General features: G+C 41.3%; 1 protein-coding gene and 1 long non-coding RNA gene across 5 annotated transcripts in view; one reads left to right on the plus strand and one right to left on the minus strand.

Moving 5' to 3' along the window:
* DNAJC13 (DnaJ heat shock protein family (Hsp40) member C13) overlaps window positions 1–22270 on the minus strand; it is a 55082-nt gene extending 32812 nt beyond the window's left edge. The window contains exons 1-19 of one of the 4 annotated variants that reach the window (XR_008975137.1): window positions 22028–22270; window positions 16211–16291; window positions 11943–12018; window positions 11331–11480; window positions 10959–11000; window positions 9713–9913; window positions 8535–8741; window positions 8356–8451; window positions 8114–8205; window positions 7168–7334; window positions 7001–7080; window positions 6752–6921; window positions 5806–5905; window positions 5442–5549; window positions 4726–4881; window positions 3920–3976; window positions 2519–2640; window positions 1240–1315; window positions 129–224 (exon numbers count right to left, since the gene is read on the minus strand). Coding sequence is in view for 3 of the 4 variants with exons in the window: in XM_057431314.1 (XP_057287297.1) it covers window positions 129–224; window positions 1240–1315; window positions 2519–2640; window positions 3920–3976; window positions 4726–4881; window positions 5442–5549; window positions 5806–5905; window positions 6752–6921; window positions 7001–7080; window positions 7168–7334; window positions 8114–8205; window positions 8356–8451; window positions 8535–8741; window positions 9713–9913; window positions 10959–11000; window positions 11331–11480; window positions 11943–12018; window positions 16211–16278 (2064 nt within the window). In the remaining variant the exon portion in view is untranslated. Of the gene's footprint in view, window positions 1–128; window positions 225–1239; window positions 1316–2518; window positions 2641–3919; window positions 3977–4725; window positions 4882–5441; window positions 5550–5805; window positions 5906–6751; window positions 6922–7000; window positions 7081–7167; window positions 7335–8113; window positions 8206–8355; window positions 8452–8534; window positions 8742–9712; window positions 9914–10958; window positions 11001–11330; window positions 11481–11942; window positions 12019–16210; window positions 16292–22005 lie in introns of all 4 variants that reach the window. The other 3 variants (XM_057431314.1, XM_057431313.1, XM_057431315.1) reach the window with 3 other exon arrangements.
* A 256-nt stretch (window positions 22271–22526) lies between these two features.
* Window positions 22527–25657, plus strand: LOC130611033 (uncharacterized). The gene is made up of 3 exons (XR_008975141.1): window positions 22527–22652; window positions 24883–25018; window positions 25313–25657. It is a non-coding gene; the product is annotated as an uncharacterized LOC130611033 (long non-coding RNA).
* Window positions 25658–26316: the final 659 nt, after the last annotated feature.

Genomic DNA, 26316 nt, shown 5'->3' on the forward strand with positions numbered 1-26316 from the left:
AGTTATTTGCAGTTGCATGTCTATCAATGCTTGATGCAGGTCAATGCTGCAGTCAAGTGTCTGCATTAGAAAAGTCAAAGACTGTACATCTATAAAACGTAAGATAAAAGATATCTCCATTTACTTACAGTTGCAATTTTTAAGTTATCTCTAACATGCATCCTATCAGCATCTTTTTCAGGAACAGGATCAGCGCTGTCAAGGTATGCCAGCAAACCTGGTGGCTAAAAGCATTTAAAACCAGCGTAAATACACATGCGGCTAATGGAACAGAAACCATCACATTAGGTAACAAGATCGTTTCTTTAACTTAAGATATTTCAAACCAGAATTTGCATGCTGCTCTAAAGTAAGTATGTAAAGCTACAGCAGCTTTCTGTTTTTATTAGTGAAATGCCACCATCTTCAACAGAACCATTCAAGAGATGCACATTATCGCCTTCAGTAAAGCAGAGCTCCTGCCTATAGCCATTTCTTAAAGGAGTACTTAATGAAGCTAAGGACTTCAGGAAGAAGAGTTGTAACACTTGAATCCATCCGTGTCCTCTGATATGGACTGAATGTTGCATGTGACATTAAGAGATTAGAGTCTCTCATCTGACTCAGCCTTCCGGAAGATAGTGATCAAGACTAGGACAGTCTGCTCTGCCAAATAATGAAGGAACTGCCATTTTGAATTTAAAAGTCAATTAATTAATCTGGTTAATTAAAAGTTAATTAATCTGCTATTTTTCCAGATTTAATAGTTCATTACAACACTGTTCTTTGAACTAGTTTCACTGAAGTAACTTAAGAACCTTTGAGGAGGCTGTAAGGGTGAAAGAACATGGGAACTATGAGCCAATATATAAAGCTGTGTTATAAGCTAAGTTGGACAGGCATGAAAGAACAGACAGAATTGTTGCCTTAATTTCTTATTGGCACTGAGCATTAGAGGCTACGTTTACTGTGCCTCCAGATTTTTGTCCTTTTAATAAAGAAGTCAGACACCTTATTTTTGTGTCATACACCGGTTCTAGAAGTGGCAGGAAAATAACAGAACACTTTAAGAACCAGAGATGATTTCTACTAGTCATCAATATCTGTTCAATAGCAATGCCAGACTGCTATCTCCCAGGCTAGACCTCCCCCATGGAGCAGAAAAGGGTTATGCTTGCTCTATAAACTATCCCAAGTTTTCTAATACTACAGGCTCTCTGAGTTTATTCTTTCCCTACTCCGTATCTCATTTTTACTCACCAAAATACGTTTCAACAAGTTCATGGCAGTTTTGTTCTCAGCTGTCCAGAGGCCAACCAAATGTCTACTTAACTGCCTGGAAAAGCCATTGAAACTGCCTGTTAGTATTTTAAACAGCATTTTAAGCTACTAAACCAACACCCTTACCATGCTGGTGAAATGAAGACGAGCAAAAGCTTCATGCTCTTTAGTGAGTAAGAGCACAAAGCATTATATTGTTCCAGTTCAAGTATATGCTTAGCATGCTTTAAAGTGTTGCCTTTATGAAGTTCCAGTGAAGTTAGTGGAACAGTATCAGCACATGCTTTTTGATCTAGACCTCAAAAGAACACTTGAGCAATAGAGCAGAAACTAATAACCTAATAACCAAGAGTGAGTTTATCCACTCAATCTCAAGTTACAGTTAAAGTTAAGAGTCTAGAAACCATCAAGAACTCTTAACCGCTCCACTGGAAGCTCTTTATACCAGCTATTGGCTAGGAAAGCCTTTCTGGGAGCCCACCTTCTATGCCAACTGACACTTGCTGCCAACGTTTGTCTCTAGGGTTCTACTGCACTGAACTGAAGCATTGCTTACAAGTGAGTCATAAATACCAGCTCCAAACAGAACTGGTATGACAGAAGGTTTCTTACTAGCTCCCTCCTGGACAACACACAGAAGCAACAAGTTCCACTTGTCACTCCATTGCTTAGCAACTGTTCAAGCGCTTCAGAAATGTGTGGCTAAAAATGAAAAACTTCTATAATCTTCTATTTTGGTGGAACACATTTGAATTCTCACTCATCTTCCCCAGCACACCCGGAGGTTCGGTCTCACAGCTCCCAAGTTCTACTGACTGCTGAATTCAGGGAATGATTTCTGTATGAGGAGGCTTTTCTCAGACAAGGATGGGTGATCCTAACTGCATGCAAGATGTCCAGGAGCACACACCAGAATCTATACAGTTGTATAATCCAAGCTGAACCTTTTTACAGTTCCAGACATCCTACTTGCCTTTCCTTTCCCTGGATGTTTTCAGAAAAAAAACACACAAAAATCAAAACTCAAGTCTTAATGAGTTACTTAAGTGCCATTTTTTGGGGAAAAAAATAAGAAATCAAAGATTTATTAAGTGGTTGCAGTCTCAGCTGAAGTTTGATCTATTTAAACACAACAGCTGAAGAAAATATTCTCCTAAAGAACTGCAAGCTTTCTTCCTGACCTCCCAACTTTTGTAATGTTAGCTAGGCCATTACTTAAGACTTCTTAAACACAGCATATCAAGCGAGATGGACATACCTATTCGTAAGCATCCTCTGATCTGTGCTTATTGTAAACATAGCAGTGTGCAAGTGACGAGGTAAGGCACCTTCACTGAGGGCAAGATCTTGCATTTTGGTAGCAATCTCTTTGTCTCCTTCCTTTGGAAACAGGGCAAGATGATTACTAAAGAAAGAATCTTAGTTAAGCTGCTTTTATCTTAGTCTATAGTTCCAAGGCCTTCTTAACCATCAGTTACGTCAACTACTATCCAAAAGCCAGGAGCTAGAGTATGACGGGCTTTAAGTGCAAGTTCTCAACAGCAACTGATCAAAGCCATAGTAAAGTCATGGACCAGATAATTGGTAGTTACATCTATGAGGACAGTAACTGGACAGGGTAAGATGCACGTCTCCCATCCTACTTCAGGAGGTTTGTAGCATACATTTTACAAGTACCATTTCCACACTGCACTTGCAAATTAGGGTTAAAAAGAATGACAGCCACAGACTGTTGCTTGACTCTGGTCCACAGTAATAATTTAAGAGTAACTGGTGCTGTTTGGTTTAAGACAGCCACATGGATAAGACTGTCATTCAGGCAAGGTACAATAGTTGCAATGAATAATTAGAAAAAGCTTTCATTGCAGTTTTACTTGCCCATGTCCCACTGTAGTTCAAATGACAGGAGCTGTAGTAAATGGGATAGCAACTTTTAACTAACATTATCAGGTCTATCAGTGGAAACTTGCAGATTTACAATACCTCTATTTCAAGTGTTCATTCACTTCCATTCGAAGAATTTCAGATGCATAAGCTATTGTGATACAATGAGACACTAAAGCCCTGAATTTCAACACAGGAAGTGTCGAGAGCCAGTTAGCAAGGTCACCCTGCAACAATCATGAGCAGCCCTTGAGAAGTATGGGCTTGGCCCATACATCATGTGGTATGGAAACTAACAAAGCCAAATCACTGAAGCAGAGAGCAAGAACAGGCTGACATCACTAGTCTGCTCTGGGACATTACTGCCTGCTAATCCCAGTCCCATTCTGTCTGGCAGTGCATCCCAGGAAATACAGGCTCTCCCCCTTGAGAGACCCTCTTCAACATGCAGGAAAAGTCTGGTGGCTCTGAGGTATGTGACTGAGCTACACACAACATTAACAGCCAGATCTCAACTGCAGTACGAAGACATGCAAGGCGCTACCTAATGTCCCAACCAACTCACATGCCTTCCAACCCCCCAAGTGTCAGATAAAGCAAGTTGCTATATTAAAGCACTTACAGTTAAGCAGGTGTCCTGTTCCTCACCTTCCCACTCACCTCCCTCCCCACAAGAAGCCAATATACCAAACTTCTATTGCAACTGAACTTCTGAAACAGACAATACACAACAGACATGTATTATGCTATCCCAGGTAACGTTGATAAGGCTCACCTCTATTATTGCCTTCATTACCAAACCTGCTCCTTTCACAATTGCCATGGAAGGGTGCTAAAACAGAACATTGACAAAATCATTATCCAAGTGCAAAAATGTGAAGATCAGATCATCTTCCAGTCAGTTTCTTTATCACATCTACCTGGCTCTTCTACCTCCATTTCTGGGCAAAATTTAGTTCAGTTCTGTGAAAGCTAGCCCCAGGAAGAGTTCCTAGCCTATGCTTTTAAGCAAGGGTCTCTCATGCAAGTATCAGATGGACTTCTGAACAGCAGTATATAGCAGAGAAGCTGGAATAAGGCTGGGAAACTGTCTGACAAGCTGACACCAACCAAGAAGCAGAAGAGCATCCTGTGTTTTCAGAAAGAAAGCACTGACATTTTAGCTAAAAATCCTCTTATTCTTACAGGTGTAGCATTCAAGCAGATGTTACTCTTGTTTTGTAACTCCCTTAACTCTCACTTACCAAGAAACAAAAAGGTGGCAGATTCACCAAAGAGAAGAAGTCCTGTTCATCTGCTGAATCTAGCTTAATATTTAAGTGGTATTTTCAAGTGTATCTAGAAACAAGCCTTAGTCTATTCTACAATGATTTGGCATATCATCCACTATGGAATAACCACCTCAATCCAGTATTTGATGGTAAAATCAATAGGTCACTTAACTCACCAAGGCAGAAAAAGTTTAGGCACATTAACCAGCTGAACAGTACAGAAATGTGTCTTTCAGGAGAAGAAGAGAAAGTTCACGTTCACTTACTACCTAAGGCCTCTAATGGTAATAAACCCCCCATTAAATCTTACCTGAAAGAGCTTAAATAGTGTTCTTCCATTAGATGCCACCATTTCCAACAACATGTCAAACTGCTGCCCCTCAGTAGTCTCACTATATGGAGCACATAGGGCAAATGTCAGGAAGTCCAGAAGTGAACTAATTACTAGGGCACCTGTCCCATGATCCTGAAATTAGGAAGACAAGTATGTAATACAGATACAGTGTTTCTCCCCTGCCCGGGGTCCTCATGGAAGTCTTAGTACCCACGATGCTGAAAGTGCTCCTCCTTGCCACATCTGCAAGCAAACACTGCAAGCTTAAAATATGCCATTACTCTTGAGTATGGCAATACTCTGGTAAAGTATTGGCTCCTAGTACATATCAGAGGCTCGTGACCTCATATACTAGCGTGCTGAAATTACTTTGTCTAGTTTTAATCCCATAATTACCAGTTTACCCAATCTTCTCAGTTCCTTTTAGTTAAAAGGAACACCCAGTTTCCATATTAAACACGCCGACATCTGCTGCATGACACTCAAGTTCTGCAGCACAGACAGCTACATTCTCACCTGTCAAGATCCAAGCTTATTTAGAACAAGCTTCAGTGCCAGACAGAGCTGTATTTCCTTTGCTTAGGTTCCAGGTACAAACACATTCAAAGATCTACCCAAGCATGATAGAAGTGTTTTCAGAGCAATTAGGAAAGACACTTAGGTAAGTTATTCATTTGCAAAATTTGACTTACCACATGGGAATTGAATTTCTCTAGTAGGTTTTCTAGAAACTTCTTCGAAGAAAGAAGGGAAGCTTTGTTCAGCTGCTCCTGCCTCAAGTCATAGTCATCATGCATGGGCTATAAAAACAAAACCACCAGTATTCACCATGCAGTCCCATTTCAGCCCTTTGTTCTTAACAGCTGTAGTCCAAAAGCTGCACTCTGAACCCATAAAAAGTACATCCTACTTTAGTTCAAGTTCAGCAGGAAGTCACTGTAGGACAGGTTATTTCACGTTTGAGCACGCTGTGAGTTACAGGGCAGACCCTATCTGGTTCCTATGTGGTAGAAGTTCACACATTCCAAACTGAAAGAGCTGCAATTTAATACTTACACACATCAGAGCACAAAGCATGTCAATAGAGGCATGGGTTACTCCATCGTTGTTCCTTTTGAGGGCTTTCACAACCTTCACTCCTAACCGTTCTCGGAATCTTTTGAAAGGAAAGCAAAATCACCAAGATCAGAGAGGAAACAAACCCCTATTCACAGAGAAACAGCCCGAGACCTTTATCGGTTCTAGGTGCATCCATCAACCTTTACATCATCCAGCTTCCCCATAGTCCAGAGTCAAAAATACTCCAAAGAATTTTTAGTTTTCAGAAGAACAGCAGGCAGTTTTCCTGCTTTCTTACGTTACCCAATAAAGACAAGCTCCAAGCAGCCTGTACTTACTGTAGGAGTACACCTCAACTTCTTAGAACCATAGAATCCCAGACTGGTTTGGGTTGGAAAGGAGCTTATGATCAACCAGTTCCAACCCCCTGCCATGGGCAGGGATGCCTCACACTAGACCATGTCGCCAAAGGCTCTGTCCAACCTGGCCTTGAACACTGCCAGGGATGGGGCAGCCACAGCTTCTCTGGGCACCCTGTGCCAGCGCCTCAGCACCCTCACAGGGGAGAGTTTCCTTACATCCAACCTGAACTTCCGACCATTAAGTTTTATCTTCTGTTGAACTGAAGCTAGCAATGACATCAATATACTTTAAGAATGAAGAACTGCCTACTTCAAGGACATATGAACGTATCATTTTTGACTAGGGAAAACATCAAGCTGTATTTGAGTCCAGCAGAGAGTATTTTGTAGCAAAGGAAGAATCAGCTTTACATACTAATGCTCATTTTCAATTCACATTAAAGCCTGATAGAAGCCAGCATGTACAGAATCTTCCAGTGTTTTTCAGACTCCAATTCTCAGTTTTTAAGTTAAGACATCACCAACAGCTCAAGAACTGTTTTCACCTATTACTTCCAAGCTTGAAGAGACTTCTCACTCACTTTGGAAGCTGAGTAAAGGCAAGGAAGCCTGCTTTTGAAGCCACTAGTCGTCTTACTGCTTGGAATTGGCTTTCAAGCTCTGCATTAGATGCTGCAATATCTCCCTCTTGTGAAAGCAATGCTGTTATGGCATTATTAATGAGTTTCTCCTTGTTTTCTGAGAACAGACCCTGGTTAAGAAATAAAAATGATTAATATCTTTATGCACTAATGACACCTGAAGAGGTCAGACAGAGGATTTATTCTTACATCTTGTGTAACTGCATGTAGTACCCCACTGTAGGAAATGTTAGCATTGAACCTGAACACAGCATCTGCAAAGTTACCATCTGGAAGAAAACATAACAAAAGTTAAGTGCACAGTATCTGGATGTTCCAAACAGCACTATAAAACCATGTAATAAGCATTAGCTTACTTGGAGGAGCAGCCAAAAACCTCAGATGAAGGCTCTCTACTTCTTCATCTACAGGCATACTGAGTAATCCCCAACGCTGGCCTTTGTGTGTGGAGGTCATCTTCACACAAACATCTCTATTACCAGAAGCTCTCACTCCATCCAACAAGCTAGCCAGGAGAGAATCTCTGGGTTGGGTGAAACACATAGGAATACAATTTAGATCAGAAAAGTGATGCCAAAGATCCAAGCTGTAAGAAAAACAGACCAAAAAACCCCACAGAATGAAATGCAGCAATTGGAATCTCTTACTAACACAGGTGCTAGCAGCTACACCTCTGGAAGTCACTGACTTTCAAGTGTTCCTTTATTCACTGTAAGAACAGAGCTGTCTTACACCCAGTATAGCCAGATGCAGCCTTTCACTAAAGGGATAAGCTCTGGATTATCTGTTAATGAGTGACACATGTTGCAAGCCAATTCATCCCTGTGCCTTCTGCAAAACCTCGCTTAGGAGGATTAGACTGCATTACAGCTGCAAGTCCTCTTCTGTTGGTTGTTTTAAATAGAATCAACCAAGACCATCTCAAGCAGACAGCTCAAAAGGTTTACAAAGCCTTCACATTTCCAGATCACTTAAATTGGGCTTTCTTTCCCTGTCTCGGATATACTGCTTAACCAAGTCAAATATACACAGAACAACGCTGCTTTGGAAAAGCGGGCTGTATCTAACTGTCCAACACTCTTACATGTTGATCTAAAACCTTTCTAGACAGATATGCTTAAAGCCGGGATGAAGGTAAAGGGGAGAGACTTAGGTCTTGAAACAACTCTTGATTTCTACAGTGGCAGACCAGCAGAATAGCACGGCTTTGAGTTAACACTTCCAAGGGTCAGAGTTTATAGGAGCGAGGAACACCCATGGCAACTTCCATTGGAATTCATGACCCACCAGAGCTCCAGTTACCTCTCTGTTGAAGAGTATTTCCGAATTTGTCCTTTGATAAATTCAATGGTAAAAAGCTGGGGATTTTCACAGTCGCATACTATTGCAAATACCTAAAAATAAGAGATAAGGATTTCATTCAGGAACCAGTGTTATTTATCTACTCTACCAATTAAGGCCATCTTATCTATACTGTCATATTCCTACATTGATCTTTTAGAGCACCTACTTCAAGAAGTCGTATGAGGAGGGTTGCCTCTTACCTCGCCTAAAGGTTTCAAAGTTGCAATGTTATAGGTAGCTGGATCCCGCTCAACTAAGCAAGCTTCCGTAAGAGCTAGCACTCTTTTCACAGGTTCCTTAAGCAAATGGAAAAGGCATGTTAGGAAAGAGAATTCTTAGCACTTAGGAGGAACCAAGTAAGTTTAGTGTGATATCTTACCAAATGTCTAGGTGTTATTTTCTGAACAACAAACTCTGCTAGAGATGTCACAGATTCATCAGTGCTGTATTTGCCAAAGCGAACATTCAAGTATTGCTCAAATTCGAGGGATTCTTTCCTTATCCGCAGAGAGATCCCTATGAAGTTGCCAGCATGTTCTATTGCACTTTTGATAATCTCCTCCCTCTGCTCAGATGCAAACAGGTGCTGCATGTTTCAACAGGAAAAAAAACAAACCCACAGGTAAAAATATGGCATAGCTCAAGATATCATAGTTCTGTAAGTAATCCCCCCCTATATACTAACAGAGAGAATCTTTCCAGCAGCTGGGCTTGACTTGGCTAAGTCCATGGTATAAAGAGGTTACTTATTACACAAGAGATTCGCTATTAGGCTCACATTTGCTCTTCAAAAACACCAATGTACAGCAGCTATTCCTAAAGGATACCCTGCTACACATCAGTGTGGTATTGAAGTAAAGGCCTGTATGCCCTGCGTTGGCAACAGATGCTGACAGGCTGGCAGGAGTGAGAAGCCAGAGCCATAGGGGCAGCCCCAGCTGCTATCTGTAAAGGCTGCTACCCAGCCTTACTAGGCAAGGTGAGAGGTTCAATTCTGTATTGCTAGTTTTATGCCAGAGAAAAGCACGCTGCAGTACATGAGAAGCAGAAACCATGATCTAGAGTGCAAAGTCCTATTTTGTTAGTAGTGACCAAGGTAACAGTATTTACATCAGTGACCACAAATTAATTCCTAAAGATTCACTTCAGCTGCTTGGAGTATTGCACACAGAAAGCCTGGATCCCAGGATTCTGAAACCAACATTACACTGCAATATTTCCCAAGCAAAGCTGCTGAATATCAATCACAGACCTAAAAAGGAAGCACCACCCCTGACCAATCTATTTTTGAACAGAACCTCTTCATCACTTAGGCGGATTAGGAACACTGACTGTCACTTCTGTAACTTTGAGAAATGTCAGGAAACTCCCCGTCCAAATTACAGACATACCATCCAAATATAAATAACTGGGTATTTCATGCTAATAAAATAGAATACATTTGGGTCTCAGAGATGCACATACTTACATGACCAAATTCTGTTGAAGCTTCATTATTAAATATACAGCTATAAATAACCTAAGCACCATACCAGGATCTTTTGTTTTAGTACTCACCAATCTACTAAATCCTCCATAGAGGATACAGAAGCCTCCCTGATAGCCAGCAATATCAACAAAGCCTTCAATATTTCTGTAGTCATAGGAGCACAGGACTTTATTCGTTGCAGGATCAATTTGGTCAATACCTCCAGGAGTCACTTCCAGAATCACAGATTTCCTCGTATCACTCCAGTGATGTTTATAGCAGTTGTATCTCTGCAGAGAGAGCTACTTTTAGATATCCACACACGCTCCTTTACTACACAGCAACAGTTCTTTCCCTGTCTAGTAAGCAGTGTGGGTATAAAGTTCAAAACCTATGATTTCTCTTAATGCTCTTATCTATGTTTAGAACACTATGAACCCAAGTAGCTGTCGACTGACAAGGAAGTCAGCTCTGATAATGTATTCTGAAGAGAGAACAGCCACTCCAAGAGGAAGTTGCTACAGAAGGTGATCTATTCACAGATAACGTGCACTGTGGTTAGACAAGGAAATAGCTATTGCACCAGGTCCTGTTTTTCAGCTAATCAAACTAAATTAAGGTAAGCTTACCACTACACTGTGTATTTTTCACCTCCTGCAGCCACATTCCTTTACAACCACACTTACTAAGAAACAGCAAAAGCTAGAGCAAGACAAAGGAGACACCCAAATTCCAGCAGTCTTGCTATGCTCATCACTAAAGATCTATTCTATGCAATAAGTGCTATCTTCTGTGACAGGAAGGCATAAAACCAAATATCAAGTCCAGTACTCCGTACTGCCTTGATCATTACTACATAACCAAGATTCATTACATAGCAATCTTGTCTTTAATTTGACATACACAATCTTCCTAGGAAACAACATTCCCACACCAAGCATTCGGGATGTTACACAGAAAATTATCCAGCATTGGAAAGTAAAGTGTTGGAAGTAGTAAACACTGAATGATGAATCAAAGCTTCTGTTTTAGCTCTTCCTTCTCTCCAAATAAAACACCACGTGGCAAAGGCATTTATTTCAGCAGTAACATTCAGAGTCTTTAAGTGTACCGCATAAGGCTTAGACCAAGGGGAGAGAACTCAAATAGTCTACTGTTGAGAAGGTTCCCATTACTTTTGATCAAACTCTTGACTTTCTCTTCTCAAAGCAAGACTTCAGATACAAATTTGCAAGTGTTTTAAGTAGTGTATACAGCACAAGCATCACATACATGAACAAAGTAGTTTAAGTCTTGAGATCATTCATTAATGATCCAGAGAAGCCAGGCACTCACCCTTCCTGTGATTTTTCCTTCTGAGAAGTCTGTCCTGAATCTCTGTATTTAAGAAAGTTAAAAATGAATGAATGCAAATGACAGCCAATCTATCCAGAAAGCCTACATTTAAGCTGACCCCGTTTTGAGGGACTTGAACTAAGCCTCCTTGAAAGCTCACCATTTCACTGCAGTTCAATGCAGTCAGTATTTGCAGCTTTACTATTTAAGAATCATGCATTAATTGCTGCAACTGACATTAGAACAAGTACGTTAACATAACACACCAAAAGACAACCTGCTTTTATGTAAGGAAACAAAGCAGAAGAAGCTACCACAAATGGTAACGATAACCAAGTACTTACTGCTTGCTTGTAGAAAAAATCATCTTACCAGTGCCTCTGTAAGGAGTTCTGTTCTGTGCTCTGTGGAAAACTTCAGAGTTTCAGACTTTTTTCCACTCCCTTTCCGAAAAGTGAGGCTAAATTCTGTTCCTTGTCCTTTTCCAACAGGGGAAATACTACAGATATCTCCATAAGGCCACTAGACAATTGAAAGTAATTAGGTTACCCTGTTAGTAATTTTAAAGCTCCATCTCCTCCACTCAAAGCCACTTAGTACCTATAATAACTGAGTAAGTTGCTGTAATGAAACAGTAGCTAGCATGCTACGTGACAGCTTTAGCTTGAGCTTCCTATTTGACACTCTGCAAAGTAAGTAACTGCCCTGACTCCCTTCAGGGACATAGATTTAGAGTGATCAAACTTACACCAGTTCATTCAGAACAGCACACCCAAAAGCAAACTACTACCTATTGGCCAATAAAGACAAATTGCCTGAAAGTACAAAGCCCACTGGATATTTGTAGAGTTAGTGAAGGCAGCACCAGTTTTCTGTTCTGGTTTTGCCAAGATCTCAGACTAGATAGTTTCTGACCCCCGAATGCCACTATTCACTCTGGATGGTGAATGCAAGTCAGAAATCAACTTTAGAGATGATAGTTACCTGATTTGTAACTTCTAGCGTGTTGGGATTGTATGTGGTGATGGCATGGGTTCCTACTGAAAAGACTCGCTTATACCTAGAACACAGAAGAATGTTAGTTTCTCCAGAAGTCACAGAGAAACCCTGCTGAAGCTATACACAAATCATTGTCAGGAAATTGATACGGAATTTTCTTTAGCTCCTCTGTTCCATATAGCCTTAAAGGGCACATACGAGTTAAATACTACTAAATATATTTCCTTATGCATATCTTCTCCCAAGTTACCAGCTAAGTCAGGACCAAAGACTCTTGGAACGTGCACTGAAAGGCACTACCAGATCAGAAAAATTATAATAAAAACCCAAACCAAACAAAAACACACCAAAAAAAAAACCCTACACAGATTGGAAATGGTCCCTGCAATACTCTAAAGCATCTGTCTGAAGCTGTCTCAGACTACAACTGTAACATGAAATAATCCAATTCACACACCCGTTCACAATACTGTAACAAGTCAAAGTGTTCCTATGGCCAAGCCTGATTGTCTTCACCTTGAGGAAAATTAGGGTTACTAAACTCAGAGACACTCAGATTGCTGAAGCGATAGTGCAATATGCAGCTAGTCATTGCCTCTCAATATCACAGGTATTTTAACTGCTATAGTGCTTAAAGAACAGTGTAGCATGGTAGCTGCTTGCATTTCAGGCATGTCAGAAACAAGCAGCAGTGAGCTAAAGCTAAGAAATTCAGATACAGCAAGAGCAAAATGGAAACTTTACCAGTTTCATTTCCTAGACAACATTCACAGCATACCCTGAACCATCTCTTTATATAGAGACTTATTTACATATTTCTGCATCAGAAAGTTTTGCAACATAACTAAGCAGAGTTTGAAACAGAAGATTACACTAAATCCTTACTACTTGTACAAACTTCTTGTTTTAGGGGACTTTATCTGGAACCAGTCCTGCCCAGAAAGTCAAGCAAAACCTGAATCAGAACCAGTTCTAGTAAGTGTTCTTTGACCAAAGAATCAGAATCTAAACACGGGTGCCTTTCTTGAATTTGAACCAAATAAAAGCAATACAGTTTCAGTTCTTGGTAACCTGTGGGTTTGCTAGGGATAGGACCAACCAGATGGGAGACTAATCAGATGCATCAAGAAACCACTTCTTTATACTCTGGCATTGCAGTCCCTTCTCTCTCACATCCCAGGTCTGCAGTACAAGCCATCATTTCTATACAAGGTCAAACTTTGCAAGAGTTTCGGATACATTCAGAGCTGCTGTCTCATGTTATTTGACCTATCCTCTCTTGTCTCATAATAGCAAAGTCAAAAGTATCTCCCTGACACAGTCAATCTGACAAATTTCATTCCCTACCATTTTCCATTATTCAATCTGGTGCAGGTTTAAGCCATTACTGGCCCAGAAGAATTTATCTAGGAATTAAAGCATGTGCTTATTTTCTTCAAAGCTTAGAAAAAAATCTGTAATACTGAATTGACCTGCCACCTTAAAGATGTTTAATCTATTTGAAAAGCCTGCTTGGCTTTCCACATAGTTGAATTTTCCTTATTTAAGATGCAGGCGAAAAGAAGTTGTAGCAATGAAGCAGAGCATTTGAAGTCACTCTAGCTGCTAATAATTCCACTATATTCGGTCTGTCAAAGAATGCTCCAACTCTTAGATAAGAAAATCCTTTGAGCACCCCAACTCTTCCCTCCTCTCTTGTTGCACAATTTAGGCAGGTGTTGTGTCTATATAATTTACAAATAAGGCTTCTTTATCCTGCTCTAAAGAACTTATCACAAGTAATAAAGCACTTCAGTACTTGTTTAAGGATTAGTTGTTTACTCACCATACTAAAGAGCTTCACAGTGCTTTGTGGCAGAATAAGGATATGCAATGAGCACACGTAACTGAAGACTAGCTTCCATATGGCCTCTACCCTTCCTCCCCTCATGCTCAAGCCAGCATTTCAACATCTAGGAAGCATATTGATTACCCAGCATTCTTAATAAGTGATGTGACAAGGAACACAAGACAGAACAGCAGGTTTACTGAGTTACCATTTCTTTCATTTCCTCTCCGTAGGTAAATGCAGAAGACCCAAGTCTTGTTGCACGAACAGAAGAGACTCGGAAGTCAGTTCTCATGAGCGCTTAAACATACTCTTGTCCAGAACCTCACCTCTAAATACACAGAAAGGTATTTATATCTCTGGGCCTTGAAGGCTTACCATTAATTCTCTCTCATAGTCTGCAGTACAGGCTAATACTAGGCTGCTTTGAGAAGAAGAATTTGAAGCAAATCTCCTCCTCCCAGTAAAAAGGCGTTTGATTACTCACTACTTCCTTCCAAGCACTCTAGAAGTCCTATTTTTTAATTAGGATCAACCTGGTAGACAAATTTTATACCACCACATTCAAAAGACAGCATTCATTAATTTTATAGAACAACAGAAAAACACTGGAGCACCATCATCTGTGCTATTAGAAAACACTTTAACTGCTATGCATGCAGCCCTTGAAGAGATTCAGGCCATTTAGCACTACACATTAAGTTACTGCCTTTTTTTATGTTATCCATAGATTATACTGAGATTATAACTATGAACTGAGTGGACTTAAGTCTTTAAATATTAGCTTACTAAAAGCCATATAAGCTTCTGCTGCAACATGAGGCAGCTGCTCACAAGATACTGCTTTCCCCTTCATTATGTGAAAAGTAAAGGGTCACTGAGTTTTAAACTAAGCCTCTGTCGTAGACTTTAGACTTAGTGAGAAGTTCTAGAATACTTCACAGTTTATCAGACCACTACTGCCAAAGTTCAAGATCATACTACTCTAACTTCAACAGCCTGCGTCATGTAGGAAGAGGCTCTTTAATGGAAGGCATTGGGTAGCAGAAGCAATCCAAGTTCTATCTAATTGCCACCAAGTGGCTCAAATCACACGCACGCTAGGCTTGCATACAGGCCACAGGAACTGCAGAAGAGGACATCAGATATTTTCTGCTGGGCAACAGAAAGATTAGGAGGGACAAGCTGTCCTAACATTCTACCCCACCCTAATATCTTTTTATTAGTGAAGGAAACTGTTTCTTCACCCATGCCCACACAAATCTAAAAGCATGGATCTTAACTCGGGTAGGACCCAATTTACAGAAGTGCTGAGGTAAAACTAAACACTAAACTTCTAATTTCAAGTCAATCAAGAACTTGTCTTGATAAAGGAAAGATTCTGCCCTCAAGAGAACTGCTCAGTCTAGTCTCGACTCCGAACTACGCAGGGCTTTAAGTTTTGCTGACAGAGGCAGGGAGCAATTTGATTAGACACTAAAGCAATCTCATGGTTCTTCAAAGAACAGTTGAGAAAGATCTGTGGCTGCCACTCCTTGCAATCCCATCCTCCTTTCCTTCCCAGGATTCCCCAAAACTGATAGGAAAATTTCATGAAGTATTTATCAGCAGACAACAACAAAAAACACCAAGAAAACCAAACCCAAAAGAACCCAATCCGTTTCATCTCACTGGTCAAACAACATCATCTCTTAGCGCCGTCATTAGAATAAAACTGTACTCATGCTCCTGAAGTGCAGACAACACACCCTGTTGGTTCTGTTGATGTTTAGGTAGCAAGGAAAAACCCCAGTTCCACAGCACTACTATGCATGTGAGAAGGAACAACCAGTAAGGATACCAAGGAAAAACCTATGAAGCTTTATGTATGTATGTACTCAGCCTAACAGCTATGACAATTTAATGGACAGCTTTATTAGAAGTTCCCTAGCTTCTGCGGTCAGATGCATCACTGAAAAATCATTTTATAGATTCCAGACCCCCTTTAGGGTTGAAGTTTATTTGTAGTAACAGAATTCTTCAATCCCACCTAGTACTTGGGTAGATAATCTATTACACAACGTGTTAAGTATATGCATGGACTGATCATGCTCATCTATACATAACATACTACTCCTCCAAGAACCTGTTCCAAGAAGCAGCATTTCCACTTTAAAATTAGTGCTTTATACAGTAATTTCAAGAGACTCAGAAGCTGAGTAAGTCAGGTGGTTCATTCCAGAGCTACAGAGTGTGGGAACATGGGCAGGGGAAGGCTAAACCACAAAACTGATTCTAGTGAAGATCCAGTTCACAGGCTGAGCAGCAGGTGCCTGTAGTTCAACTTCCATCCATCAATACAGGAACTACACAGTAAAATCCAATACTGGAGAGGAGAAATTACACACAAAACATTAAAAGAACCCCCAAACTTTAAACCACTTACTTTCCCCTCCATGAATGTTTTGTTGTGTAGAAACAAGCAAGATCTCTGTTTTCTCGAATTATATTCATGCTGTGCCAAGCCCTGAGAACAAAAGATACATCCTGTTAGTACTCATGATTTTCCTTTAAAAGCGAAGTTCACTCATCATCAATATGCTTCAAGACAAAAAGACTTTGTTCTTGAAAACTCAAGTCACTGCTATGTCAATTCCAAACAAAAAATATTAGGAATACTTGTTTATCAGACAATGCATGGACTACGTGGCACATGGAGCAGAAGCTACTCTGCAAGAATTCATATCCATAGCTTGCTTGAAGCTATGCTGAAGTAATCCGGCCCCAGCCCTGCTATAAAGTTAGACCTAACCCCAGTTATCTTTTTACATTCAGCTAATTTTCCTTGATTCAGCAAAGGAAGGTTTCTCATTTTGAGATGGATGACCTGTAACATTAGCTCATTGCTAATTCCTATCCTCTGCAACTTCAGGCTATTTTCTTGCTGTCTTGCTGTAGTCATTACGTAGTCATGAACACGAGAATGGAGAGCCTGGCAGAAATGAACTTGAGAATTCCTGCCCCCAGGTGAATGACCAGCACAATCATCACAACCTACTGGAGAGAACTGGTGGTACTGCTGCTGGAAAAGGAGAAAAGAGGTATTTACACATTTCAGTGACTCAATTTTTGAGTCAAGCTTTCAGAGTTAATCCCCCACTGACTTGTGGCAAGTTAAATTCTCTAAATCCAGTTTTGGGGAACAAAATTTCAGGAGGGGCAGATATCCAAGAGCATATATACATACACCTGAACTCCTCCATTCTGCCCAGTGTAAGAACTACGTTGCATTGTAATTGCCATGGATAAGCATCAAAACACTACACTCCGTGTGTCCCAACTACACAGATATTGTTGGAGAGCAGGACACATTAAAATACAAAATTATCAGATCTGAAGTTATCTTTCAGAACACAGTGCCAGATACTCAATCCCAATAACCCTCTTTTCAAGCCATTTTCTTGACATTAACTAATGTGTTAGTAAAAATAAAATAAAAGGCTTATAACAAGACTAGCTCCACTAAGCATAGGATTATGAGATCTATTTTGCTGTAATTCCAGGTTCCCTAATACCAGACTCCTCTGACCAGCTCTATTAAGTCTCCCAGACCTGAATGCTACCTGCTGTAGAGTATTTAAAGCAAGATGTTCTCCCACTTGCAAACATCTGGTCTTAATACTGAACTGAGAAACACTCATTTTATGAGCCTCCATTACTTTCCCTTGGCTTCAACACCAGCACGTCACTGCTGGTCAGGATACTGCCACATGAAGTACTGTACATGCAGTGAAGTGACAAATTCCCTAGACTGCTTTTTTTATTTAATGGAAACTATTCAAATGATAAAGCTTTGATGCGTTACTCACTGCTTTTCTGGACAGTGATTGTAACTCTGTCTCCCACTGAGAAGACTTAACACAGAGACAATATATGCCAAAATCTAGTAACAATTAATTCTTGCACACATCTTCCTGCAGTTTAACAGAGAACAAGGCTAACAATAGCCCAGTGTTCTGAGCTGCCGTGTTGAAGCCCAGCAATCATTTTTCAGTTGTCTTTGGTTCCACAGTAAGAGCAAGATGAAAGGAAATAGTTCATCCCAAAGACAAAAACATTTCAGAAGAAACCAGGAAGTTCTCTTCCTTCCCTCATTCTGGCAAAAGCAGCGTAGCATCGCTTTTACTACACTATCTACAATGTAGATAATCAAATTATGATGTAATTTCAGTACCAAAGATAGAATTACCATTGACTTTGCAGAGCACATCAGGTTTTAGTATTCACAAAATTCAGCCTTATTACCAGTGTAAGCTATAGTGGCCTGCTTATAGTGGTCATATCACATTAATTTTCCAAAATAAGAAAGCCTCCTGGCTCCCCTTTACCTCTTCTTTCTGTACTCAAGAGACCTTTAAGAAGTTGACCAACATAAAAATTGAGTTCAATTCTTTATTTCACCCATAGACTTATCCAGGACAAAAAGGCCCCAATTTTAATGACTATCTTAGCATCCTGGGATACCTGACAATAGAAAACCACAACTTCTAAGGTTATTTTGCACATTTTGCAGCACAGCCATCAGCTATCTGATACTGATGGCTCTCAAAAGCTTAATACTAGAGACACCTAGTTCAGACTTCTACTTCCTCTGGGTAGAAGCAACAAGTACTTTGGAAGTAGCAGCTTATGAACAGGTTTCATCTGGTTGAGGAAGAGCGAGCAACTCCTTTTGGGTGCCTAACTACAGCACTCCCTAGTACCTGGATATTTGAATTAGCTTTCCCACAAAACAGAAGTTCAACAATACTTTCCTACTTGATTCTTGTAGTACTGCAAATAGGAGTGAAACAGCTTTTTGGTGAAAAAACCTGAAACCACACTTCTGTAAGCTGCCTGTACCAGAACTAACAACCCCCAAAGTGAGAGGGCCTGAACTGCTGCCAGGACTCCCCCTTGCCTCAGAGTTTAAGCTATACAGATAGGTGTATTACACAAGGTGTGTTCGACTTGCATACGCTTCCCACTTTTCCAGGATTTCACATTCTTCAGACAAAGCCACTGTCTGGGAAACAGAAGCTATTTCAGGAAACAGAGACAAGTCAGTCTCAAACTAACGAATGGAGAGTTAGAAACAAAGCTGTGACCTTGCAGGCATCAAAGCAAGAGGCAGAGCTGTAATTATACATACATCCCTCAGTTTAAACAGTGAGAAGTGTGGACACAGGTTCACAGAGTTTAGTGCAGTACTTAGATTTCAGTTTTTCCTGATTATGTTATTCCTCTGCTATTACAAAGCTTCTGTATTTTTAAGTGCAGGTTTAACCTATGCTAAGGTAGCACTTCAAAGCTTCACACAGGATTACTCCTCTATTCCACTGGGGTGGTAGGAGTATTACAGCAAGGCTAAAACACAAGGTAGAGTTCCTGGAAAGTCTATATGACACAGGTACAGATCCTCACATCAAGCTCAAGTGTGGTTTCTCAGAGAAAAGACATAGCAAGAACATAAAAACAGGGACCAATTGGAAAGAAATGAGAGCAAAGCACTGAAAAATATTCCACCAAGGTTCTGGGGTTCTACACACCTGCCTTTTAGCTTCAAGGTCTGAAGCCTCATTTCCAGTCATCTACTCATGGAGCTTTAAAGGCATTCTTTAAATACATGGTTTTTCTGCACCAAAATGCTTTAGCCATCTGCCTCTTTTAGTGCTGTGTGTGCTAAGTGGCAGGTTTGCCTTTTGCCAGATTCTTTTTAACAAACACTAAACTTTTTCCTTGTCCCTAAACAGGAACTCTGCTCTTTAGGTATTACAGCCTCATCGCCTCTGGAAGCTGAGATTTCTTAACTGTTGTGCAGAAACTCATAGCCCTTAATGTAAGAGAAGGGGAAAGACAAGAGATCCACCAGATCCTTAAGAGAGGATTAGCACAGTCTGCCACACTCATCAGCATCGCGTACTTCAGTGGTCCAGGCTGCAAATGGGCTGAGAATTTCAACCTCACTACTACTAGAAGTGATGGTCCATCCTCCAGCTGACTGCCCCATTCCCTCACTGAGGACAACCAGAATGCTTTTCCATCTACATTAGCATGCTGCTGTATCAAGGAACCAGTCTCATTCCCCAGCAAGGCAGGTCAGGGTCAGAATAGAATGGTTTACTCGCTAACAGGAGGAAGAAAAAAAAAAAGTGCTCCTTTTCAGTCATGTTTTGACCATCTTGTCATATTTCTCAAGAAAATTGTTCTATTTTAAGTCTTACTAGTGAGGTGGGATAATTGGTAAGTTTTTTATGGCATGAGAATATTTTTGTGATGCAAATCAAGAGGTTGAATAGTTGAAAGTTAACACTGCAAGATACAGCTGAATGCCAGCTGAAGAATTACTTCATTACCTCAGGAAGCTTCACTTACTGAGCTTCAAATCACCAGCTCAGTCTGAAACACAGATCTGCCCCTTCAGACCAATCCCCAGCACACTGCTTCGAATGTGGAAATTCCCAGTGATTCAGTCCCTGAGGACAAATACATGCTCGGAAGCTGAAAAATACCACCGTGACTCCCAGAGGAGCGAGCTGCACATACGAAATAAACCTTCCGAGAAGTTTATTCCAGCAAGGCTAAAAGGCAAGGTAAAGTTCCTGGAAACTCTGTACTACCCAGGGACAGATCCTCAGCTCTGAGTCTCCAAACACTTTGAAATCTGCAAGTGGAAAAAGCCTGTCAGCAATAACAGAAAGGAGTCGGTAATCTCTGGTTAAGTGTTTTGGCACTTGGCTGCCTTTAGCAGGCAGGAATCAGACCAAGATGCAGATCTATAAACTGAAGGCAACTAGAATCAAGCATAGTTTTTACATCTATAACACTGGTCCTGTTATTTTGAACCAAACCACAGCAGACTGTTTGAACAGCATCTTCCTAACCCAATTCAAAGACAGAACTTGAGCCACTAGCATCCCTTCAACAGCCTACCTCCTTTCCTGTGGACGTCACTGCATGCAAGTGGCCTGCACAGACAGTCTTAATTAACAAGAAAAGGCTTTGGCTTCAAAGTATTTCAGTTCCAAAGCAAGGACTATTTTGTGAAACACAGTATTACTTAATTGGTACTAAGCCATAGGAAACAAAGCCGCTACCTACTCAGCTTCTCAGACTCACTGCCACAGATCTGATTCCTGAAAGAGCACAAGAGAGCAAGCAAAAATACATTTCAGATTACATTAACTTCAAAACCAACCACGGAGCAGAGAATAGCTGCACTAACAGCAAGGCTCTAAATAAATGTATATGCCTATGTTTCCCTCTGAACAGCACGCTCAAACATTCATTGGGCTTGAGGGCACTAAGCTGAAAACAGAACAAACCCTCCCCACCCCAAGTGAAGCACTGAGCACATTTGTACAGCTCAGAGCTTGGCCCTCAGCAGAGACAGCTATCAAGGTGCAAGCTCCACAGCACCTGACAGGAAATCTATCTCAAAGGCTGCACGCAGCTCACTGCGGGCAGAAAACCATTGAGGATGTCGATTTGTTTTGCCTTGAGGAAAGCAAAAAAATATCAAGTAAAAAGCATCCAGGGAAAAATTTAGAAACCTCTGGAAAAATAAGCACATTAAGGGCAGATTTTCTGAAAGACACATGTAGTTCTACTCATGCTCTTCAAGCATATTATTACCACTCAAAAAAGACATAAAATCTCATCTTTGTGAGAGCAAGTCTCCTTGTCTCTCCCACTCTTCCCAGAGCATCTCATGAAGGGTATATTTTGATCTGAGGCCTGAAGGCAAAAAGTAACATATCTTTTCTCACTGGACACGCTAGAGCTCATCTAGGAAAGCGACAAACTCTGCCCCACGGCTACAGAAGCTGCATCACGCACAGAGCAGTGAAGCACCAGGCAGGCTGAGGCTGGAGAAAAGCCCAGCCTTTCCCCTGCTCCGAGATACAGGAAGAGAAGGGCTCGGGAGTGCAATAAAGCAGGTTCCACAACAGGGGAGGAGCTGGCTGCTCACCGCCGCAAGCCGCCCCCCGAAGCCCGCCCCTCGCCCCTCCATGGCTGGGGCAAGACACGGGGGGGCTTCGCGGGCGTAAGCATCTGTCCCCGGCGGCAGAGCGCTGCCGCGCTCCCCACACCGCCCTCACCCGCAAGGCCTCGACAGCGCCTCGGTGCCGAACGGCCCGCCCGGGGCTGTAAGGAGGCAGCGGGAGGGACACACCGCCGCCTCCTCCTCCTCCTGCTCACCTCCCCCGCCGCTGGGATTTACCTGGCCGGGGAGCCTTGCGCTGCCCGGACCTGCCCCCAACCAGCACCGCACTTCCCGCCGCTGCCGGCGATAAGGGCGAAGGGCTGCTGAGCGGAGCCCTCGCCCCTGAGCCTTCAGCTGCCCCGGCGGCAGCCGCTACACCGCTCCAGCTCCCTCAGCGCCTGGCGCTGGAGGCCGCCATCTTAGCTCCGGCACCGAGACCGCCCTCCCCACGCAGCCGCCGTCGGGCCCGGCACCGTCACGAGATGCGGTCAGCTGACACGCTCGTTCACGCGACCCCAGCCACCGCGCCCTCCTTACCCCGCCCTGCCGGGAGCCGGAGCGCTGCCGCCGGGCGCATGCGCAGAGCCGCCGGCGGGCGGTGGGGACGTCGCGGGCTCGTCGCCTCAGGCGTGAGGTGAGGTGAGTGGTTGTGTAATTGCCGAAGTAGCATCTTATGGCGCGTTAAATGTGGCTGAACCCTGGTTTGTGCGGTTGTGTGGCCACCAGAAGAAGTTCCTACGGGACCATTAAACTCTCCGTCAGCTTCCCTCATTCTGTACTGGACATAAGACTTGCCAAAGACGGTGTAAACTACAGCAGCATTGTAACAGCTTGACACGCTTGGCTTAAAATGCCTAAAGATGTAAGTGTTTTGGAACATGACTCATTAGAACATATGAGCTTACCATGCCTTTACTTTAAAATAGTGTTCTTACAGTTTGCCAATCATGGAAACAACCGGGTTGGAAAAGAGCTTCAAACTCACCCAGTCCAACCATTCCCAGCACTGCCAAGGCCACCACTAACCCATGGCACTGAGGGCCTCGCCTACACCATGTGTGAACACTTGCAGGGACGGTGACTGCAGCCCTGCCCTGGGCAGCCTGTTCCAATGCCTGAGCACCCTCTGGGGAAGGAATTGTTCCTCAGCTCCATCTAAACCTGCCCTGGTGCAGCTTGAGGCCGTTTCCTCTTGTCCTGTCCCTTGTTCCTTGGGAGCAGAGACCGACCCCACCTCACTACAACCTCCTGTCAGGCAGTTGTAGGGAGCGATCAGGTCCCCCTTGAGCCTTCTCTTCTCCACACTGAACCCCCCAGGTCCCTCAGCCAAGAAAGAATTGAGGAATAAATAGAACTATTTGTATTTTAAGAGAAAAAAATAATAATTAAAATCACAGGCAGTATATTGCTAATTTTCAATTATTAATTATTTATTAATTTTATTGTAATATATTTTATGTAAAATATTCAAATCCCAGTTAGTCCTTCTTCTGATAACTCTGGTCCTCTGAGTCCAAAATAGCGGTAATGGGAAAATTACATTACATTGAGGAAGATGATTAATTACTTTTTGGGCACAGAGCCTTGAGGGTGAAAAAGTTGTATTGACATACTAGGAACTGCAGAAATGTAATTTCAGATGGAAGTGATATGATTCAGGAAATTTTCTTTGAGTGCATGGAAGAGGTTTTGGAGGGGCTTGGAGGGATTTTTTTCTGTTCTCCTTGGTTAGTTGGCTTTGAGGGTTATTTTGTTCTGGGGGTTATGTGCTGGGTTTAGTGCTTTTGTGTTGTTAGCATAGGGTAGGTAAAACAGCAAGCAAAGCAATAGCTTGTTGGATGTTTATTACTTGAGGCCAAAGAATGACATTTCCATAATGAAATTGGTATAACAGACTAGTAGTCAATATTTTCATAGCCAAATTTCAATCTGACAACATAGATTATGTTTCAGCATATTTCTTCAGCTCAAAATAGTATTTCAACAATGAGCTATGTGTTTACTGTCTATTTTCCTTTAGACGCTATCTCTATTTTTGGACATGCTTTTGGGTGAGTAGTGAAGTTGCCTTTGGTTATAATGCAGTAGGATGGTAAAAGGAAAAGAGGATACAGATTAAGAGTGAGAAGATCCAAAAGAAAATGGAATAATAACTTTGAAATTATTCAGAAAGCAAGCAAGCAGGAAAGGTGTGTTTAGCAGTTGAGACAGGAAGTTATGGAAATGATATTGTACAACATGGGAACATATCTTCCAGAAATTGAAGTAGATCAGGGTTTCATAACCGTTTAATTGTAAAGCGTGTGTGAAATGATAATTGTGTGTAGACAACAGCATTCTAGGTTTCTTGGTCATTGTTTCATGTGAGCTGCTACTACTGGATGTTTCTTCATTTTCTGTTTACCTAAAGATTTGTGGAAAGCCTGGAATACAAAAATTGTGGGGCTTAACACCATCTTCCAATTTTAAAGCTTACAGTTTTATTTTAAAAAGCCATAAAAAAAATAAGAAAGAATAAAATTCTAACTCCATTAATGTCAATGGCAGTTTTATTGTTGGCTGTGACACAGGTGGTGTTTCACCCTTACATTTCCCAGTCACTTAGAGAGTAAGCAGCCGTTTACATCCATTGTCATTATTAAAATAAGAATAATAAAGCATAGCTTTGATGCGTTCCTGAAAGATAGAATGTTAGGTTGCTGCAATCCCCTTTGGAGAAGCAAACTCACCTTCATTACTTCTGGATCTTTCATCTGAAGAACATCAACCTGACCTTGTCAGCTTAAATACTGTCATTTGCATACAAGGTCAGCCCACCTCCAATCTAGAGAGCAAGGTTTCTCCTTACCATCCAATTTCTGAACAGCAGAAGGAATACAGAGTTCCAGTCCACTACTGAATAATTAACAATGCACTGGCTATTTCTGTGATCAGCACCTAATCTGAAAGACTGTGGTTAAGGATTCATGAATTCTTCAAGCACAGTACAGGTACAGTGGAGAGCCAGTGCTAGGATTCTCTGCAGCAACAGTAACTATGATGATTGTAAAAACCAACCTATAATAGCAGAGCTCCTGTTGTGTTTCAAACAGATGTGTTGTGGTTTATAGCAAAACCAAAGAACAAGTTTCTACCCAGCCTGCCTGCAGTGAGCAAAGGACAAGACAGCCCCCTTTTCCAGTACTGATTTTGATGGGGCAGAATTTTGTGACAGCTTTCTAGAGAAAGGTGATGTTCTTCCATCCTTCCTTGTCTTACCAGAAAATAAGTTCCTAGTAGAATTGGGAATAGTTACTTCATCTTACTTACAGCATATTTACAGTGTAGGAGGTTGAAGGAAGATCCGCTTTGAGGCCAGCTACTGTTTTTCTGCCATAAAGTAATGGGGATCTAAAGATTGTATCTAAGTGGTTCACCACAGCTTAGTGTAAATTAAAGATAATGAAGAGAGAATATGCTTAATAATTGTATTTTTAGGTTGCCAGATAACCTTAACAGTAATACTTTGATACCTATTTATAGGACTTGACTGATAGAGGATCACAGAAGCATTTGCAAAGGGATAGGAAGGGGGGGTGTAAGTGTACAAATCCCACCTGAAGCCAATGCAGTAAGATGCCTTTGAAAACCTCTCTCCTGAATCTCAACACTGTTACTCCTAATCTGTTGCAGATGCCAAAATAACAGGTTACACAGACACTCTTCTGGAAATCAGACCCACGTTACTGGATCAGTCTTTGTTCTACTCTTTGTTATCCCAAAGGTGCATTAAGACTATGCTGACATTTGCCAGGAGTTCAAAGCTCACATCAAATTTTTATGTATCTTGACATATGTTGTCTAGAAATAGACACAGATAATACTGATAAGTTAGCTTCTCTGTCAGCTTCATTCAGAGATAACTTCTGGATACTCCCTGTTAATGATTCTTTATTTCCTGATACACCCATTAAATGATAAGTTGTTTGTTACCTCGGGTATTAGGTTGGTAATTATGGCAGCCTATACTAATGAACTTCATGATACTCTTACTGAATTTTGTTGAATTATTAAGAAGGAGCATCGGCAATACAGTGATTCATGCTAACTTTATTCATATTCCTACCATTTATTTTGTCTACAGTAAGCCCTGTGGATAACCCTTTCATTCTGGCATCAACATATATGCAGTAAATACTGCCATCCTAACTTTTCATCTCTTTATCCACCTAGAGCCCTGGTCTTTTTGTTTTGTCTTTTGAAGATAATCTACCCATTCTTTTGAACTCTTTTACCTTCCAGTAGATTTCAACATTACTTGCAATCCAGTCTTAGTAGTTTATGTGGGTACATCTGGAATAAGAACAGTGATTGTAATAGATTTACTTAATATCTTAGTTGTAATTCTTAGTACAATGAGTCTTTACTTGGATCATAATAGCAATGGACAATGATGTGACAATTATTAACAGATTTCTGTTGTTTGAAAATGTGTGGTTGTATTTTTCCAAAGGAAAATGAAAAGGAGAAACATACTGTTTATTGCC

This window comes from Pezoporus wallicus, unplaced genomic scaffold (genome assembly GCF_028554395.1).
Source record: "Pezoporus wallicus isolate ANWC-B61680 ecotype Strahan unplaced genomic scaffold, APGP_CSIRO_Pwel_v1 scaffold_11491, whole genome shotgun sequence".
Lineage (NCBI taxonomy): Eukaryota > Metazoa > Chordata > Aves > Psittaciformes > Psittacidae > Pezoporus > Pezoporus wallicus.